Raw genomic sequence first — 19,678 nt, 5'->3', positions numbered from 1 at the left:
TTTTCTAGACTAAAGATGTTATCTTCCAATGGAAGTGGACATTATTTCCAAGTAATTCTGGGTATTTTATTCTTGAATCAGCCAGACCAGCCACAGTTAACAGAGAATTTATCTTTATATGTTTGAATACAATCCAGCTCCCATTCTGTTTCATTCATATATCTTACTTATGCCAATATATACTGTATACTGTCCAACTGGATAGAGAATATTCATGATCTATCACAATTCAATCACTGATATTTCTGACATGAAATAATATTGCATCTTTTCAACACAGCACTTGAGGCCTCTGTAATCATCACAGAAACAAAAAATTATGAGATCGCTGTCTTGCAGTATTGCCTAAAAGCTTGTATCCACTTAGTATGTAGAAAAGCCAATGTTATGTAGTAGTTTCAGTCCTGGACTAGGATATAAAAAACCAGGCTCAAGCCCACCTTTAGCCTTGGCTGTTCTCTGGATGACTTTGGGCACTTACTCTTCCTCAGCCAATCTCCTGACAGGATTGTCTCTTGGATGCCTGAAGGAAAAGCAAGACAATAAATCTAATGAATAGAAGCCCTAAACTTCTAAAAGCACATGTAGTCCACGACTTATTAATACAATTGAGCCCAAAATTTCTGTTGCTAAGCAAGAAACTGTTAAGTGACTTTTACAAACTTTCTTGCCACAATTGTTAAATGAATCACTGGAGCGGTTAAGTCAGTAGCACGGTGGTTAAGTGAATCTGGCTTCCCCATTGACTTTGCTGGTCAGAAGTTTGCACATGGGGATCATGTGACCCCGGGATACCCTGCAACCATCATAAATACATGCATCTGAATTTTGATGACATAAGCATGATGGGTCATGTGAAAAACAGTTACAAATCACTTTTTCCAATACTGTTCTTACTTCGAACAGTCACTATATGAATGGTTGTAAGTCAAGGACTACCTGTAATTGACCCCACTGCAGATTAATTTACCATTGGAAACCCATTCTACTATTCAACCAAATTCACTAGGGTGCAATTTAAGATTATTAGCTTATGTTTTCTGAGGTAGCAGACAAAGTGGGGGGGGGAAGTATCTGAGGAATTAGAGGTGGTCTTTACATAAGAGTCATTCTGCGACCATATGAACATACAATGATACTGAATAAGTGGTACTTATGATCAGTCTTTGTACTTAAGTAGCCACAACATCTTGGACATCACATGATTGCCATTTGAGACCCTCAGTGCCAGCCAAATCAAAGGGGAAGCTGGCAGGAGGTTGCAAATAGTGAAAGTGTAACATCTTGCTTAATGATAGTGTGGGGGTTCGTTTTAGGATGGTAACCAGAAATGCATGAACTGCTGTTGCTAAGTGGTGGTGTCACATGACATCATCCTTTATGACTTTGTGGCTTAGTGATGGGATCGATGGTCTCAAATATTATTGTTAAGTGAGGACTATCTGTAAAGTCATTGATATTTGGAAAGATTCTAGAGTAGATCGTAACAATCACAATCTGAAAGCATCTTAAAAACAATGTGATAACTACCAGAAGTCAGCATGAATTAGTCAACAAAACTGAACTAATTTTTAATTGCTACTTTGGTGATAGATTAAATAAAGAATTATATATTCCTTATGGCAGCACTTAACAGGTTTGAAAATTGCATTCATGAAGCTTTTGTTAAAGGTTTCTCATCAAACCAGAGAGGAATGTCTCAAGATTTAAGCTTAAGTATTTATCTTTTTAAAAATGTAATGACTTGGCTGATGTAGAATACAGATCAATACAGAATATTTATCAGATTTGCAGATGATACATGTTGGATGAGATTATATGTCATAAGAGAAAAATAAAATTCAATATGACATTTTTAGAGAAATTTGCATAAAGTTACAATGATATATAACAAAATGCTATTCACAGAACCAAAAAGTTATGGTATGGGGATACCTATCTTGGTAACGGACTTGAGAAAAAGTGTTTGCAATAATACTTTATTGCAAAAGGAAGCAGGTGAACATTGTGATGTGGCTACAAACATTCCACAAACTTTCCAAATCATGAAACTAACAGTTCTTTTTTATTCTTTTTTTGGTTAGAACTATATAAAGTATTTAACCTGCTCTGTGGCCTGAAGGACCTAATTGAGAAGAAGGTCCATTTATGTTTCATTTAGGAAAATGATTATTCAATTGTAATTGGAACAAGTGACCCATCCAGCCTCCTCATGTTAACTACCAGTAACATAACCATTTGTTGTTGACTGCCACAGCCTTAACAAAAAAAGGATTCGGGTCTGAAAAGTTATTTACCGAAGCACAGAAGTCAAAGTATAAGTACTATACTAGTAGAGTAGTAAAACTCAGAAAAAAAAATGATAAAAGTGAACAGCTCTCAGTTGCCATTATTATGAGTCCACGTTTGTTATCCTAAGGTGTGGAGATTAACCAACGCTACCTCATGTTTAATTAGTGTTTTGACTTTTGTGTATTGTATAAGTACGTGCAGATTGCCCTGGCAGTTGGAACACGTACGAAGTGCAAATAAATGTTATCTGTGTCTGTGTCTAGCAAATAGTTAACCAGAAGGTTGTTATTTCCTCCTTGAGAGCGATGTCTTTGTGTAAAATTTCAATAAAAGAGAGCTTACGATTCTACTCGGGGTTCTCACTTTTGCAGACAGCCCTGTGTCTTGTGTTTCATGGGAACCGGATCACTACACTAAGGGGAACCATGATCTCAGACAAACAGGAAATATGTTTATGGGATTTCAGGGGGATGAAGACCCAAATACCCCTTAATAAAGATTTCTACTGAAGAAAATTTTGAGCAGCAAGTTTCTGCTTAGGAAATTGTTATTACTCTGCACCATGAGGTATACACAATTACTCAAATAATAAATGGATCAACATTTTTGTGGCAACATTTAGTTTCAAGATGCCTCCAAAAATAGAAGGGAGGAGAAAGCATACAAAAGCACAACTATAATCATCTAATACATCAAGAAGAATGAACCACAATGTTTTTTTTAAAGACAAACATAGAGAGGAAGTATTCGTTTAACTGTGCGGTCTTTGCATCTTTACTTACTGATCCCTGTCAGGGAAACACTGATTTAGAAAAGCTAAATTTTGGCTGAAACATCCACTATTACTACTACTACCACTACTACTACTACTACTATAAGATAACAGAGAATTTTCAGTCTCTTTTTGCTGCCATCTAGTGGTCCTCCGATTTTTTGCAGCCCAAATCTAGGAAATCCAGAATGCTGAATTAACCACGGCGCTCCCGATTTTCCAAACCCAGCCTGAGAATTCTGGAAGTTGTAGTCCCAGCATCTTTTTATGAAGGTTGCATTGTGGGAAAGATAGTTTTTACCTTAAGCCAGATGCAGGTGCAATGACAGCGAGATGAGGCTGAGAGATGGGCTGCCAATTCAGATACTTTGGAGGCGAAGATTTTTCTCTGACATTTCCCAAAGCGAAGATTTTGTGCTTCTGCCTTAGAGTTGGCAGCTGAGAGCGATCGCATCAGGGCCAGGCAAGGGAACAAAGGAGCACCATCGGTTTCTTCCAGCAGATCTTTTCGATCGACCGGGATTGACTTGCTGATGGTAACTCAAGAGTGAGAGAAAGAGGAGTCTCACTGGAAGCCCCGCCTTCCATCTGTAAAAGTCCCCCTCCTACCCTGCCTGCCCCACTGCTGAGACGAGAGACGTGAGCTGATTCAGATGTTCCGCGAGACGTGCCCCGAATCCGGGGAAATTGGGCTTTGGTTACTGCAGTCAAGGGGGTAATTGGGGAATTGCTTTTCAAAGCAAGAAAGAGGTGCAAACGTTAAAAAAAAAAAAAAAAATTAAACGCCACCGTCTACACATCCTCACCCGGGCAAAAGACCTGTCGAAATCCTTGGGAGGTGCTTCTGATTTAGAGCGTATGAGAGCCGGTAGTAACGTTCCCGATGGGGAAATGAGGAAGCGATGTGATGTAATCCATTTTTTAAACACGCGGGTGAATAAATTGCTCTCGCCCCTTTCCCAAACAAGTTGTCCTGCCACATCATATTGTTTGACTGTCCTTATTGGTGGTGTGCAGAACGCATTCAGGCAACAATTGAAGGATTACTTAGTTTTCCCCTCACTTCCCCCCAAACATTACTGAGCAGGAGGAAATATTTACCAATAGTTGACAAGAACTTGGACTATAAAGGAGGAGAGCTTTGAGACCAGCAAAAACAAAGCTGTTCCAGTTTTGCACAAGTTATTTAAAGGGTATGTTCAAAGGAAAATCTGCGTCTGATAGCCCAGCTCTCTTTAGACACAGATATAGTGTTCATTCAGAGCAGTTCAAAAACCACCCAAGTAACAGATGTTGAGAGAACTGTGAAGTGAATAGCAGAGAGAGTCCATCCCTCCTGGTCAGCTGTTCTAAAGGTGTGAATGTCTGCGGATCAGCTTGGAGGCTTGGACCAAGCAGTTAATAGCCACTGTGCTATCCCACTTTTCGGGAGTGAAGAAATGGTAGAACACAGCAGATCATATCGGTAGACAGCAAAATTGCTGCAGCTTGTGGCCTGCATAAAGAAGAAAATACTACTTTAAAACAAGAACAACTAAGTGTCTATGGAGATTCTCAATCATCCAGGTAATGATTGTCTCAAATGTGCTTTTCCAAAAAGCAACTGGACTTTTTTGGCTTTTTCCTTTCTCAGACAAGAAACTTCTACAGTTCTGACTGGATGGTGGGGAATTTAGAACTAAGGATCCCTTAAGGCTGCCTGAGATTGCAGCTGTGATGAAATGAAAGCAGCAACATGAGGATATTACAGGAAAAAGAGGTTGCTAAGGTTGGTTAAGTGGGAATGGGAAACAATTCACTGGCATTGGTCATCTGATGTCCCTTTTTTACTCCAAGATTGTCATCATTTTAGAGAGTGAATGAGGAGTACCTGTTGAGTGTCCCCTCTTATCAGGCAGATAAAACAGAAGAAGGTATGCTGCTTGGGAATTCTGAAAGTGGAAGTTCATACATCTTAAAGTTGAGAAACACTTATTTAAAGCATATTTGACAGATAACTCTGCAGTCTCTGTTAGAAGACCTCTAATATAGAAGTAGAGTTTGGTGTAGCGATTAAGGCACCAGGCTAGAAAATGGGAAACTATGAATTCTAGTCCCATTTAACACAAAGCCAGTTGGGTGAATTTGGACTAGTCACTCTGTCATGGTGCTGGGAAGCAGGTGCTGGCACACCACCTCCAAAAAACCTTGTCACCAGAAATCAAAGGCACAAAAGACAGAAGAGTTCACCACTTTATATCTTCCAAATTTTCCTGATGTCCAGCCTTAACCTTTTATTTTAGCCCATCAGTTCTGGTCGTTTCCTTTGGGATAATAGAAAACATTTCCACTTCCTTTCTTATGCTATCTTTCAGTTTCATATTTCACCACCACATCTTTTTTTGTAAGTTAAATAATGTATACCCAGATAATTTAACGCTTTCTCATGGGGTTTGGTTTCTGTATCTTTTACCATCCTATAGCCTTTCGCTAAACTTGTTCCAATTTGTCACTGTCCTTTTTGGACTGTGGCACTCAGAACTAAGCATGAACTCAGATAGACTTCTTTATCATTTAATAAAAGGGTCAGCAGGCAGGTATGTGTGTCTGTGAAAATGTTCGTGGTGTGGTTCAAGTATAATTTCAGGGAATAGTGCTGGAGAAGCTTGCTTTCTTGAAAAAAATCATATTTTCACAGAAACAAAACAACTGTATGAAAGGACAAGAAATATAGATGTCTTTATCTACAGAACACTTGACATGTGGAGGATTAACTCTTTGATTATAGCAGGTGGCAGCCTATTTTTGCCAAATTCCAGTTCTTTTTGCAGTTGATTTATAACTATACCAGAGCAAATAATGTGATAAGAAAAGAATAAGCAAATTAAATCTACATTGTTGAATTAAAATGAAACCCACCCAAACAAGTATTCTGTGCCCTATAATGCTACCACTCAGAGATCTATTGGCGCTTTCTTGCCGTTAGAGTTCATGGTTTTCTTATGCAAGTAACAATTCAGTCATCGTGGTAAATAGCGGTTACCTGTTTATGATGAACTTTGATGTGAACACAGCCCACAGATGACAGCACAGCAAAGCTCGTCTTCCTGTAAAGGATGAGAGGAATGCTGAGTCTATCAATAAGACTATAATCATGGGTGGGAGGGGTATTCCCATGCAGTGTTTTTCCAATGAAATATTTTCTTAAAAGAAACATCTATTTTGGTTTGCAAGCAGTTAAAGCCTATAGCAGCCTTACAGCAACTGACAAAAAGAAAAAAATATTTCCTTTCTAAACGAAATTGTAAAAAACCAAACTGATGCACAAGCCCTTTTTCCAAACTACTAATCTTTATTTATTAGATGGGTATTCTGACTGCATGATTTCACATAGAAAATGAAGGGAAAGTGTCCCCTGCAAAAATTCTTCTTTCATGCAGCTTTTAATAGACAACAGATATCTCATCTCCTCATACAGAAAATGCTAATCCCCTCTGTTTCTCATATTCAGAGGACAGTGGCCTGCAAATAGGCAAATTGTAGCTAATAGCTACTGTTAACAATGAAAAATAACTCACACTGAAAATACATTAATCATGTAGTCATTTTTGCCTATCAATCTTGTTGGGGGTTTTTTTGAGGAAAATTTGCTATCATATATACAGTACAGTATAGTTATAAAAAGTTAATAATATTTTTTTGTAGGGCTTTCATCTTTCACCGAGGACTCAAATGAGCAATTGATACTGCTTCAACTATTTTTTCAAGATAATTTAATTTTTTTAAATTTTTCATTGTTTTTCTAACACAAACACAATACTGGAAGAGGAAATCTACAGATAATTTGCAACAGTGGTTTGTTCATTTGCATTGCTCTCAGCCTTTGAATTAGTCTTTTTTTCAGCCAATACAATCATGTTTTTGAGAATATTGTATGATGACATTTTTTGCAATTACTCTGTCCCACATTTTTATCTTTTTAAAAAATGTTCAGTGCTGATTAATTCTGAAGATGTATAGTTCCTCAAGGCATTTATACTTTTTAATTAATTTAGATAAAAAGAAAAAGAGTGCAACCTTGACTCGTACCTTGGTATAAATTGAATTAAAGAGGAGGCACTTCACAAATAATCACCCATGATTTAGAAGTTGGATAACTCATATGAATCAAAATAAAGAACTTTACAGAAAACCCAATATATTTCTCAACATCCATTTTAAAAAATGGTTAAGGTTCATCCATTTAAGTATCCATTCACTTCAAAAATCCCTAATCAAAAGTCATCAAATGCTTTCATTGTCCAAAGATATTATAGGTGTTCATACTTAAATATGAAATCAATAATATCAATTAAAAATCTGATAACATCAGAAGCTTTATACAGCTCGATATATTAGACTCAGCTTAGCGTAGCACAACTGAAGACATACTGTATTCTGTAATCTCTGTGTTGAAACTAGATGAAATCTTATCATCTACCACAGTGTTTTTCAACTTTGGCATCTGAAGAGGTGAGGACTTCAGCTCCCAGAATTTCCTAGCAAACAAGGCTGGCTGAAGAATTCTGGGAGTTGAAGTCCACACCTCTTCAAGTTGCCAAGGTTGAGAAACACAGATATTCTACCATCTTCATCCAGCTGTATCTCTTAGATACTCATAATAGCAAGATACTAAAAAAGCAAAACTTTAAAAAGAAACTTAAAGATCATTTTCAGCTTCCATATGAAATCACTTGAGATCCATTTGATAATTTCAGAGCAAGAATGGCCAGAAATCTAATATTATTTTCTTAAGAGTTATTTATTGTAATATTAAGCATTTTTCTGCATTGTTTGCTTTGTAAAAACATAAAAATGTATCATGATTTTTTAATCTCTCATGTTTAAATAATAAATCAAAAGAACCTCATAATATAAAGTAGGGCCATGTGAGCTATATGAAAAGGAGAATCCAGCATGTGGATTGCCTAGTTTATTATCTTCAGTGAACTAATAACTTTTCAAATCAAAACTTTGTCAACATTTTGAAGATACCTGGATTAATGTACAAAACTGAAATTTTGGAAAGAAAGCGTAAAAGGGCTTGAGACTCTTGTCAGTCATTATTCCAAAAATTAAACATAATGGGGTCAAATTTAGAAGGGTGAGGATAGTAAAAGGAGCATCCAATTTGAAAATGGGTTGAATCAAACTGTGAACTACAAATAAAATATACAGAAAAATACAGAAATATCTGGCAGATAGTTGGCAACTGCTCATCAATTCCTCTATTTTGAGCCCAGGAAGGATCCCTCCAGGTCCAGTGCCTCAAAATGTGGTATACTACCCTTTGCATCAGCAACCAGCAACAAATTTCTGCCCTTTCTTCAATATCATTTTAATATAATTGTCAATTTTAGAAGAATGTTCACTTCCATGATCCCAACTTATTTAAATTCAGCTTCATATCAATTCATCTGAAAATTAGCTTTAAAAAAAATCTAGTCCACTTCTGAAGGTTTTATTTGTAACCATTGCTATTCTTATAAATACGAAACTACATTAAGTGAAATTTTCATGAAAAATGGATAGAAAATATTTGATGTGACAATTATATTATATGATAGGCCTGGCTGCCAAAAAATGGTCTGTCCATAATGCAGCTTTGATATAAATGATAAATCTCCCAAATGATTATGCTACAATATTCCAACACACAAGATCATCTTTGCTATTTTAAAAGATGGACGAGGGAATCAATACTCACAGAATTTCCAACTTGTCAAGCCTATCAATAGATACAAGCATATAAAGAGCAGCATTTAATCAAGCCAACTTTTAGACAGAGTTGGAAATCCAACAGCTAACAGTGACATCTTATGGGAAATAATGATGCTGCAAGACATTCTCATAAATCATAGCTGATCAAGTGCAGCTCCTCCCATTTCATTCATCAGACAGAATAACAATTTGTCCAGAAATGAATTCCCAAGCTGACTTTGTATAAGGCCAGACAAGATGAAAACCAACATCTAAGCATTGACCTGATCTAATTCACTGCCATGAAGACAGGGTGGTTAATTCCTACTTTTGATTCAACCCTGGAGACAAGGAAATCATGGCAGATGCATCAGGAGATCATACATGGGCAGGGGTGACATTTGTAGCCAATTTTTAAGCTTCGGGAGGTTTATGGGGAGAAATCAGTACAGCTTCTGTCAGAAGCTTAATGTAAAAAAATGTTTCTTATACGCGCATGTCTAAAGTTAGAACAGCTGGTCTTACTCTTGGTATTTTTTAAAGGTTTTATGATACAGATCGTCCTTGACTTACAACCACAACTGAGTCCAAAAATTTTTGGTTGCTAAGTGAGACAGTTTGTCAACGCTGCAAATACTGTATATTCTTGCTTTGACAATATGCAGAACTGTCTGGTATTTATATAATTAAACCAGCAACTGGGAGAGAGGGAGGAGCATAAGGATAGCCCGGGAGAAAGAAACCGGAAGTAAATCACATCTTCCAAGTTGATTGGAAGATGTGAACCATGACCCTACAATAAGGGAGTGGAAAATGCTTGGAATGTTATGCATAACGGAAGAGAAGCAGACCTAAGCATTTCCACCATGCTGTTCTGACGTATCTGTAACCTTAATAAATGCTTTTAGGAGAAAATATGCCTGAAAGTCCTTTTAAGTGTTTCGTTAATCAGACACATGACACAGTTGTTAAGTGGATTTTGCCCATTTTACTATTTTTCTTGTCACAGTTAAGTGAATCACTGCAGTTGATAAGTTAGTAATTCAGTTGTTAAGTGAATTCAGCTTCCCTATTGACTTTGCTTGATGGAAGGTCGTAAAAGGTGACCCTGGCACACTGCAAGTCTCATAAATATGAGTCAGTTGCCAAGCACCTGAATTTTGAACACATGACTATGGGGATCTGCAATGGTCATAAGTATGAAAAACGGTCATAAGTCTTTTTTTCAGTGCTGTTGTAACTTCAAATGGCCACTAAACGAACTGTTGTAAGTTGAGGACAACCTGTATGCAGTGAATGATTTAAACCTTTGCACAGTATTCATTTTGCAGCTCGCCCAAAATTGTTGAATAAAGCCAGGATGCTTAATTAGGTAGCGAGGCAAAATAAGCTACTAAGGGGGCCATACAGCTTGTGATCTCTCTCTAGTCAATACATTATTGTTTGTCTGTTTGTTTGTTTATTATATTTATATCCCGCCCTTCTCCTTACGGACTCAGGGCAGCTAACAGCCAGATAAAACAACTTCAAAATACCAAATACTACAGTTAAAACCTAATTAAAAGACAAATATTAACAATTATACATTTGCATTGTTATTATTACAGATTTCTAGAAGATATGCAAAATGTTCTGAAAATACTTCTGAATGGTGGAAGAATTTTATTTATTTATTAAATTTATATGCTGCTCATCTTTCAATCAAGCAGTTCTGGGTGGCATATAAATTTAATAAAGAAATAAAATGTGAGAGATTTGAGAGAAAAATCAACCTAAGATCACCAAGAAAAGCAGCATGCTAATATATATTCTGAATAGACTGTCATTGCCTATCATTAGGCAGAATTGTGCAAGTGGAATGATAGTCATGTCTAGAATACCAGATGCTACTCTGAAGTTAAAGTGGAGCAGTCAGAGTATAATATAAAAGCACAGGTAATAGATAACTTGAAAATGCAGAGTTACTGCATCACTCTCTGTGAAACTTCCTGTTGCTTTCTTAGAAAAACCCATTGTGCTTTTCCCCTATTCATAGAAATTGCAGACCTTAAACCACAGCTGATAAACATTGGTAACAAGGACTTAAAAGGCGCAGTCAGCTCAATAGTTGTGCTAGTAGGCAGGTGTCAACAACTATCAGGACAATTTTGGGAAGGGTTATGAAAATATTAAGTGGTGATATTTCATTGCTTATTAAATGTGTATGTGTTGCCTCTAATAAGTCAATTCTGGGCAGCTTACAAACCATAAAAAGATAAACATGAAAATTATAAAAAATATAATTACAACACCATATAAAAACTAGAACCAATGAGATTGGTGGCATGGCAACCACTTCCAGCAGTGCACACTCCCCTCAGGGCCCCAAGTCAACCAGCAAAACCAGGTTTTGATATACTTCCGGAAGCCTGGAAGGATGGGAGCAGTTTTCACTTTGAGTGGTAGAATATTCCACAGGGCCGGGGCCACAACAGAAAAGGCTCTTTTCCTTGCTTCTGCCAGCTAGAATTCCTTGGCTGACAGGGTCCGCAGCAGGCCTCTTCCTCTGGTGCCAGTGGGGCAGACTAGTCTCATTGGAGCCAAATGGCTCCTCAGATACTCTGGTATACCTTATGCATCTGGAAGGCTAAACATATATGTTTTCGCCTTAAAACTGGGCCCCCGGAATCCATCCACTATGGCAGAATCTGGGCCAAAAGAGAGTCAGATATATTCCAATGAATATTTTGCACCAGTGAGATCTTTTTAAAGTGGGAATAGTGAGCTGAGAGTACAACAGAAACATAAAGGGATAGAGGAATTGCAAAAACAACAGCAATTCTAAAGCTCTAACCTTCAAAGCATTCATATTTTATATAATGAAGTCTACAATTTTGCTAAATTTCAAACCAATACAGTAAAAATCTACAGAAAGTAATTTTATTATTTCAGTTTTGATCATATTATTATTATTTGTTAAATTTATTTGCCTCCTATCTCACCAGGGGGCTACTCTAGGTGACTTGTAACAGTAAAAACAGAGAAATGAAAAGAAATGTAAATATAACAGTAACAAAATAATGAAACAATAAAATGACAATGAAAATACAGTAATATAATAAAAGATGGGTGGGGGGAAGCAGGATATGCAGGGGAGAGCTGGGGTCTGCGGTATGGTACTCCCTCATTGAGTCCCCAGGCCAATTGGCAATGCCAGGCCTTCAGACTCTTGTTGAAGGATTGGCAAGGCAGATCTCATCCTGGCCGGATAAGTAGCCTGGACCCATGCCGTTAAGGACTTTAAAGGTCATAGCCACCTCAAACTTCATTTGGAAGCAGACCAGCATCCTGTGTAATTTGTGGAGCAGAGGTGTAATATGGAACATTCTACGGGCCCCAAAGATTGCTCAAGCTGCTACACTTTGTACCAGCCGAAGCTTCCGAATGGATTTCAGAGGTAGCCCCATGTAGAGCCCATTGTAGTAGTCCAGATGAGAGATGATTAGGACTTGAGTGACTGAGCGCATGGAGTCCAGATCAAGGAAAGAACACAGCTGGTACACAAAGTAAAGTTGTGCAAAGGGTCTCCTAGCCACATTTGCCACCTGCTCTTTGAGTTCATTAGATCCCCTAAGTTGTGAACTAGATTTGAACAGGGTAGTGCAACCTCATCCAGAAGTAAAGATGACCAACAGATGATCTGACTCAAAGGTTTCATGTAGACATTAAACAGTAGCAGAGAGGTTTATATGTTCTTTTCTTGTTCTCCAATGATATATTTTATGCAGTCCTACTGAGAAAGGTAACCTCCATGCTGACAAGATTTCAACATGACCAACAATTCAAGACAAATTACATCTAGTCTTGGTTTCTTCCAAAAGCGTGAACTAAAAACTAGATTAAACATGAACTAGAAAGGCCTTCTGTGGACATGTGGAAATTCTCCACCACTTTCCACATGTCTATGAGAAGCACCGTCTACAAGTTATCAGTCAGAATGCCTGAAAAAGTTGTTTTGTTATCTTGGGTTAGAAGGTATTTTTTCATTTAAATAATGATACTCTTAATATTGAGAGCAGGGATCTGGACCAATACACCCATCCTTACCTAAAGACGTAGGCTGGAGTGTAGACCTTTTAGCCTTACTATTGGCCACAAAGCTCTAATTTAAAGCCCTAATTTGTTTGTGCAAATCTAAAGAAGACACATGTATATAGGTTGCTCTTATTCTTATCTATGGCCTTAGTCCCTCATGTATTTAGAGGCTATGCATTAAGTTTGTCAAGAGGATAGTCCTATAGTCAAAGGGTGTCAGTAACACTTTCTTTTAGAATGGCAAAACAAGACCTGCTTGGCTATTTTTTAGTGTCAAGGTAAGACAGAAGTGAACCTTTGCAGTTAAACCATAAAGGTTAGCAGCATTTAGCAAGCTGCTAAATGCCAAAGGAATAGAAGCAAACTCAGATACTTCATCATCCTTATAGTGCCATTTCCCAGGAAAAATTGCTTAACCAACTTATTACTATTTACCAATTTCCAGCATGTGAGAGCAATATTTCAATGTCTCTAGCAAAAACCTTAAATAAGGTTTGTAAAAAATGCCTAGCCCTTCTTTAAAAATTTGGTTAAATAAGTGGCATGGAGAAAAGGATTCATGTTGCATTTGCCTTGAACAAAGAACAGAAATCCAATGTTGAGCAATAAAAAAAGACAGTTCTGTAATATTTGCGCAATACACCCTATGGATCAGAGCTGCCTTTCTGACACCCCACCCATAATTATGAATAGTTTGCATCATTACATATTTATTATAAACTCAATCAGCAATATATTATGTACATTGTTGAATATAATAAACTAACTTGAGAAATTGTTTCATGATAATTATAGAGTCAATTAAGCAATATTTTGTTGTAATTTTGTTCACGATGGTATCATGCCTTTTTCATTTTTTACAACCATCTATGGCTTAAACAATAAAAATTATTGTTTCATCATACACATTTTTTAATTCTGGCTAATTTCTTACACTTTAATATATTGGCAAATGTAACTAATATTACATCTTAATGTTTTAATTTACAACCAATGTGTAGCTCACTAATTTGAGTTATCACTAAAATAAAATAATTTTAAAAAATTGACTCTGTTATTTTTATTTGGAAAAAATATATTTTGAGCATATATTAATAGCAAATTGATTAGGTTGCAGTATAGCTTATTCCTAATGCGAGCACATTTGTCAGTCTATAGTAAACACATACACATAACACATTTCTGCCTAGAAGGAGAAATAGTATCGATTTATTTAATTCTATTTAGGCACCATGTGGTTTTAATCAATTCTAGACAGTTCACATCATAAAAATAATATATACACATTACAATATATTTACAAACAAAAAAAAGAGCATGTTGCAAATATACTGTTAAAACTTCCAGCTGTGTTAAAAAATTAAATGTATATTAAATAAGAACATTGAGTGCTTAAAAAGCAGGGTTGATAATGATATGGTCAACTGTTTATATCTTATATAAGAAGAACTCATAAAAATGGTCTGTTTCAAACAAAATGGCATTTTTCAGCTGTTGAGGATACGCCCAAAATAGCCCAGTCATTTTGCGCATCAGACAGTGACTACAATTGTGCAAGGCAGCCCAAAGAGGTGCTTTATGCCGCGCAGGAGTGTAAGGAAGCAACTCTCTTCAAATGTGAATGCCTCTGTTTCCAGCTTATGTAGTTCTTTTCAGAAGTTCCTCCTGGCTGTGTATATCTTTGTCTCTTCACAAAGCAAAATGGTTGTGCATGCCCATGCATAGGAGAGGCAGCTGGAAAAATCTTCCGTAAGATTGAAGAGAAATATTTTTCATTTTCACACATGGTGTAGGGCCTCTTTCTAATGCTTTATACAGCTAATGAAAGGGAATATTAATGACAGGGAATTCAAAATATTTCAAGCTGCCAAGCAGTCTGCAAAAACAGGACTGGATTATATCAACGGATTATTACCTAACTCATTACTTAGTCTTCACTAAGGGGAGTAGAGGTTTGAAAGCAAAATGCCAGCAGAAATGCAACCTCCCACATGTGAAGTTTTGCACATGTGAGTTTTCTCTCTTGAAAATGAGAAAAATGTATTAAAAAACTGAGCAAGTCAAAATGAAATATTTGAGACACTGACCAACATAAAGAGAGTGGGGTCCGGTCATTTAAAGGATACATCAAAAATAAAAATAAAAACCTGTAAAATGTTTATGAAAATCTAGAAAATATAAACAATATACTGTCTCTTGTAGCTAACAAAGTGAGAAAGAGCCTGTGGCCTAGGGGCTAATACTTCTGCTTAACATGCAGACAGCCCAGGTTCGAACCTCGGAAGGGTATGTCTGGCTGATGAAAACCAAATAAGGTTAGAAATAGCTATCCCAGTACTCCCTTAATTCTTTGTTAGCAATCCAAATTTTGAAAAACAAACAATATACTATAAGGTAGAAACAATGAAAAGCATATTTTAAAAAAAGAATCTAAAAGAAGTGATAGGAGCATTACATGGTTGCAGGAGAGCATAAAAGGTGAGTATGTGGAAAACTGGATCTACCAAGTAACAAAGCACTTTAATAACATGGTAAACGAGGTGGTCAAGAAATCTAGTTTATTGGAACAGGTCATCATTGGATGAATTTTGAGTGCTGCTGCACAGAGTCTGGAAATATACATTGAGGCAGGATTGGTATCCAAAACTAACAGGGTGATATAAAATTGGTCAGTAAATCCTGGGTATTTGTACCAAAGTTGTAAGCAATAATTCTTTATCAAAAAATTCCTCTTCACATTACATTTTTTAAAAACACAAATGAAAATGCTGAACAGTTTGGCTTGTGGGAGTACCATTAAATTACCTTAATCTGGTGAATAAGAAAGAAAATCAGTTCGAACATGACATGTAAATTTAGGAGTCCATCTCCTCCGGTGTCGTGTACAACGTAGTCGGAGTTACGTTTGATCCTTCCAGAGGGATTCTGAAATAATCTCAAGACTATGCTTCTATCATCTGGGAGATGCTACAAGGAACTGGCATCAAAGCTAGTTCTTGGAAGACTTGATGTTCTGGTGGCATTCGGTATCTGACCTTTTTCCAGAAGGAACTATTTGCAGAAGAAGAGTCTTTCTTCGGGATGTCCCCTTTCCATCTGATAGCTCCCTGCTTTTGCTTGATGTATCTAATGGACTCTGGCATGTGGCTGTAATCCTTTATCTTACTCATTTCGATCAGGATAGTTTTCATTCCATCAGGTATAAGAGCGTGATACACAGCTATATTCTGCTCAGGAGCCTCTTCTGAGCTGGACAACCCAGGTACTAGAATCATTATCAGCCTCCTGCTTTGCCCAATGGTTTCATCAACAACGTTGACTAATGCTATAAATCACCACAGATAAAGATTGCATCTGATGTTAACATCCACAAACATATTCTCTTGTTTTGGATACACATGGATTTTAAATGACACAATAATGGGCCAAAAACAAAGCCTAGAATTAAGATAATTTCTATAATACTGGTGCCTGAAATATAGCCTTCTTAAAAAATATAAAACAGAAAATTAATCACTGAATGCTTTCATGTGCTTTCAAAATGTTATTACATAAAGGCTAAACTAGGCACTATAAAAATGAATACATCTTACACTCCTTGTTTATGTAATTCAACAGTAGGCACATAAGATAGTTGTTTGTGTAAGTGTATGTCCTCCACTTACAACAGTTCATTTAGTAACCGTTCAAAGTTACAATGGCACTTATTTACTCAGATATGCATGTACAAATTCATTGTAAAGGAAAAATAGTTATATTAGCACTTCACCCACAATTTAGTTTAGTATCTAGTTTTATAGTAATAAGAATGGATTATTTTATTATGTTACATAAGATTCTACTGTAAAAATGGCTTAAAGATTATATTAAAAATCATTTCTCATTTGTAAACTTAACACTTTCATGCTGCTTTCAAATATTAGTTGACTAAAATTGGATCTTAATTGTAGAGAACTTTATGTTACTTAAGTAAAAAGAAGTTAAGAATATCAAGGGCTATTTTTTCTGTTTATTATTATGTGCATATGTTTTTATTGTTTTATATATGCTTACTTTGTATGTCACTATGATTATTTAATATTTATATTAACAAATAACATAAAATTTACCCACTTTTTAGTAGCAGAAATGTTCCTTCTTTAATTATTCTGCCCACCATCCCCATTTTTTTTAAAAAAAAATCTGCCTTTGTTTTCATATGGTATAAAATGCTGCATGAATTGAAAAGGACTTTAAGATTTTGGACTACCTAAATAATTATTTCCATTGTATCTGACTATGTGCATAGACCACTTGACAATTTGTATAGTTGCTGTCAGTGAGATGGGCAGTCTCGAAATTCAATACATAAATAAAATAAATAGTAAATAAGGAACATCGGACTGAAAGTTACATTTTACCTTTTCCTGGCAAATCATCCCTGCCGGGTATAAAGAGACTGTATCCACACTGTTTTTCCAGAACATCAGGCAGTACTTTCAGTACAAAGTCAACTTGGCTGCTGATTTTTGGATATAACACATATGCATCATAGGTTTTTCCATCTGAAACTGACAATATAAGACAAAACTGCTTCAGAAATTATTAACAACCTCCATCCCCAATACATGAAACAGCTGCAAGTAGGATTTATTCCAGAACAAACCATGTCTGGTTTTATATCGGATGACTGATGAATGTAACAAATGGGCAGGGCTTTTTTTGTCATAGAATACCCAGAACTGAGTTCCGGCATCTTTTTGGGATAGAAGCTTGTAGGGTAGGCAAGGCAGGTTGTATGACATGTGTGAGTTCCGGCACCTTTTTTTTTTTTTTTTACAAAAAAAGCACTGCAAATGGGCATCTATATCAGTGTTTCTCAACTATGGCAATTTTAAGATGTGTGGACTTTAACTTCCAAGACTCTCAAGTTTAAGCTGAGAAATACTGGGAGTTGAAGTCTAATATCTTAAACTTGTCAATGCTCAGAGCTTGAGAGGTGCAATAGAAATGAATTACAAAGAAATAGCAATTCCTATAACATTTTAAATAACTATTATATACAAAATGTTAAATTGCAATTACCAGTTCTTCAGCTGCTATTGGTCTTAATATGCATTGAGTTTTTCCTAACTTACGATATCATAACGTATCACCTAGTATAAATGCGCATCCAAGCAGTGTGGCCTTTTGTAAATGACAGATGGACATGTTGTCAATGCAGGGATTTTTTTTAAGTGCTGTCCAAGACTTTTTAGTATGATACCCAATCTCCCAATAATCACTGATTATCACCATCATCATCATCATTATTAAAAAAAATTCAGAAGTTAGAACTTGCCCTGTCATCTTTCCTATCTTCAGAAGTTAAGGCTATTAACCTTGTTTAACCACAATTATATATTTGTCAGCATATTTTTTCAGTCCAAGGAATTTTCATTTGAGGTACAAATGAACAGCTTCAAGTTACCCTACTTTGGTCATATTACAACAAAGACCTAGTCTCAGGAAAAGGCTCCAAGTCTGGAAAAAGAGGATGGAAAGAAGAAGAGGACAACAACATACAGCAATAAGGTGGATGGACTCAGGTATAGCAATTATGAGTCACTATTGGAAGATCTGAATGACCAGGCTGCGGTCAGATAGTCATGGAGAAAAACTATCTATATGATATCTAAGAATACTGACTTGATGACATGTAATAAATCAATATGACTTTACAAACAGAGTGTTACCTTTTTTATGAAAAAAAGAGCGACATGATTTCCGATACCAAAGGACAATTTCAATCTTGAACAAGATGCAGATTAATACAGGTATAATCAGTAGTAATATCAACAAAGCAAAAGCTGCATGGTTTTTGGCTAAATCAGAAAAAAAATAGTTATATTAAATGAGTATTCCATGAAATGGTTAGAATAATGATTAGCACTTGGAAATCACTGAGCCAAATTTGTCTTTCCTCGGGAAGTATTATTGTCTTGATTTCTAGTTCAAAGAAGATTAGATAAAGATCATGTGTGGTATGTTAAGGAAAGTAATTGTGGTATTGGCCAACCAGGAAATATATTTGTATCAAAGGGCTAATCCAGATTCAGTTTTCACAAATTTAAAGTCATTAAATATTAGGATTCTATATGGTCTTAAATTACAACGGACACAAAATCAGCAGTGTTTTACACAGAGGAAATATCACCTCCTTCTACTCTGCTAATGCCTTTGATGGTACATAGATCTAATCTATGAAAGGAACAAGGGAACTTTTGCATCGTATTCCATCACTCTTTGAGTTGCAGTCACTGGCATTCGTTCAGGACAGCTCCTTTAAGATCTTAGTACAGGTAGTCCTTGACTTAAAACAGTTCATTTAGTGACTGTTATTTATGACCATTTTTCACACTTATGGCCGTTGCAGCATCCCCAGGCTCACGTGCTCAAAATTCAGACGTTTGGCAAATGGATCATATTTATGACAGTTGAAGTGGATTATATGATCCCCGTTTGTGACCTTCTGACAAGCAAAGTCAATGGGGAAGCCAGATTCACTTAACAACTGTGTGATTAACTTAATAACTGCAGTGATTCACTTGACAACTGTGGCAAGAAAGATTACAAAATGGAGGAAAATTCACTTAACAACTGTCTTACTTAGCAACAGAAATTTTGGACTCAGTTGTGGTCATAAGTCGAGGACTACCTGTAACTTAGAAGACTTTCCATTTTTATCTCTGCTTTGGTTTGATGTGTTTGCTATATTCTATGTGGTAAAATTGCAGCAGGCTAAATGAAAAAAGGAAACATGTTTTAAGCCTTTGGGTGTAATCCAAGCAATTCAAGTACAAC

General features: G+C 36.3%; 1 protein-coding gene across 1 annotated transcript in view; it reads right to left on the bottom strand.

The window, feature by feature from the left end:
• Nucleotides 1–15,770: 15,770 nt before the first annotated feature.
• The window catches only part of LOC107288207 (interleukin-1 receptor type 1), a 27,400-nt gene continuing 23,492 nt past the window's right edge, over nt 15,771–19,678 (bottom strand). The window contains exons 4-6 of the mRNA XM_015816793.1: nt 18,571–18,710; nt 17,257–17,406; nt 15,771–16,181 (exon numbers count right to left, since the gene is read on the bottom strand). Coding sequence (XP_015672279.1) covers nt 15,799–16,181; nt 17,257–17,406; nt 18,571–18,710 — 673 coding nt within the window. The 3' untranslated portion in view covers nt 15,771–15,798. The remainder of the gene's footprint in view (nt 16,182–17,256; nt 17,407–18,570; nt 18,711–19,678) is intronic.

This window comes from Protobothrops mucrosquamatus, unplaced genomic scaffold, assembly GCF_001527695.2.
Source record: "Protobothrops mucrosquamatus isolate PMUCROS unplaced genomic scaffold, P.Mucros_1.0 scaffold499, whole genome shotgun sequence".
Lineage (NCBI taxonomy): Eukaryota > Metazoa > Chordata > Lepidosauria > Squamata > Viperidae > Protobothrops > Protobothrops mucrosquamatus.
This window is presented reverse-complemented; position numbering and strand designations above follow the sequence as displayed.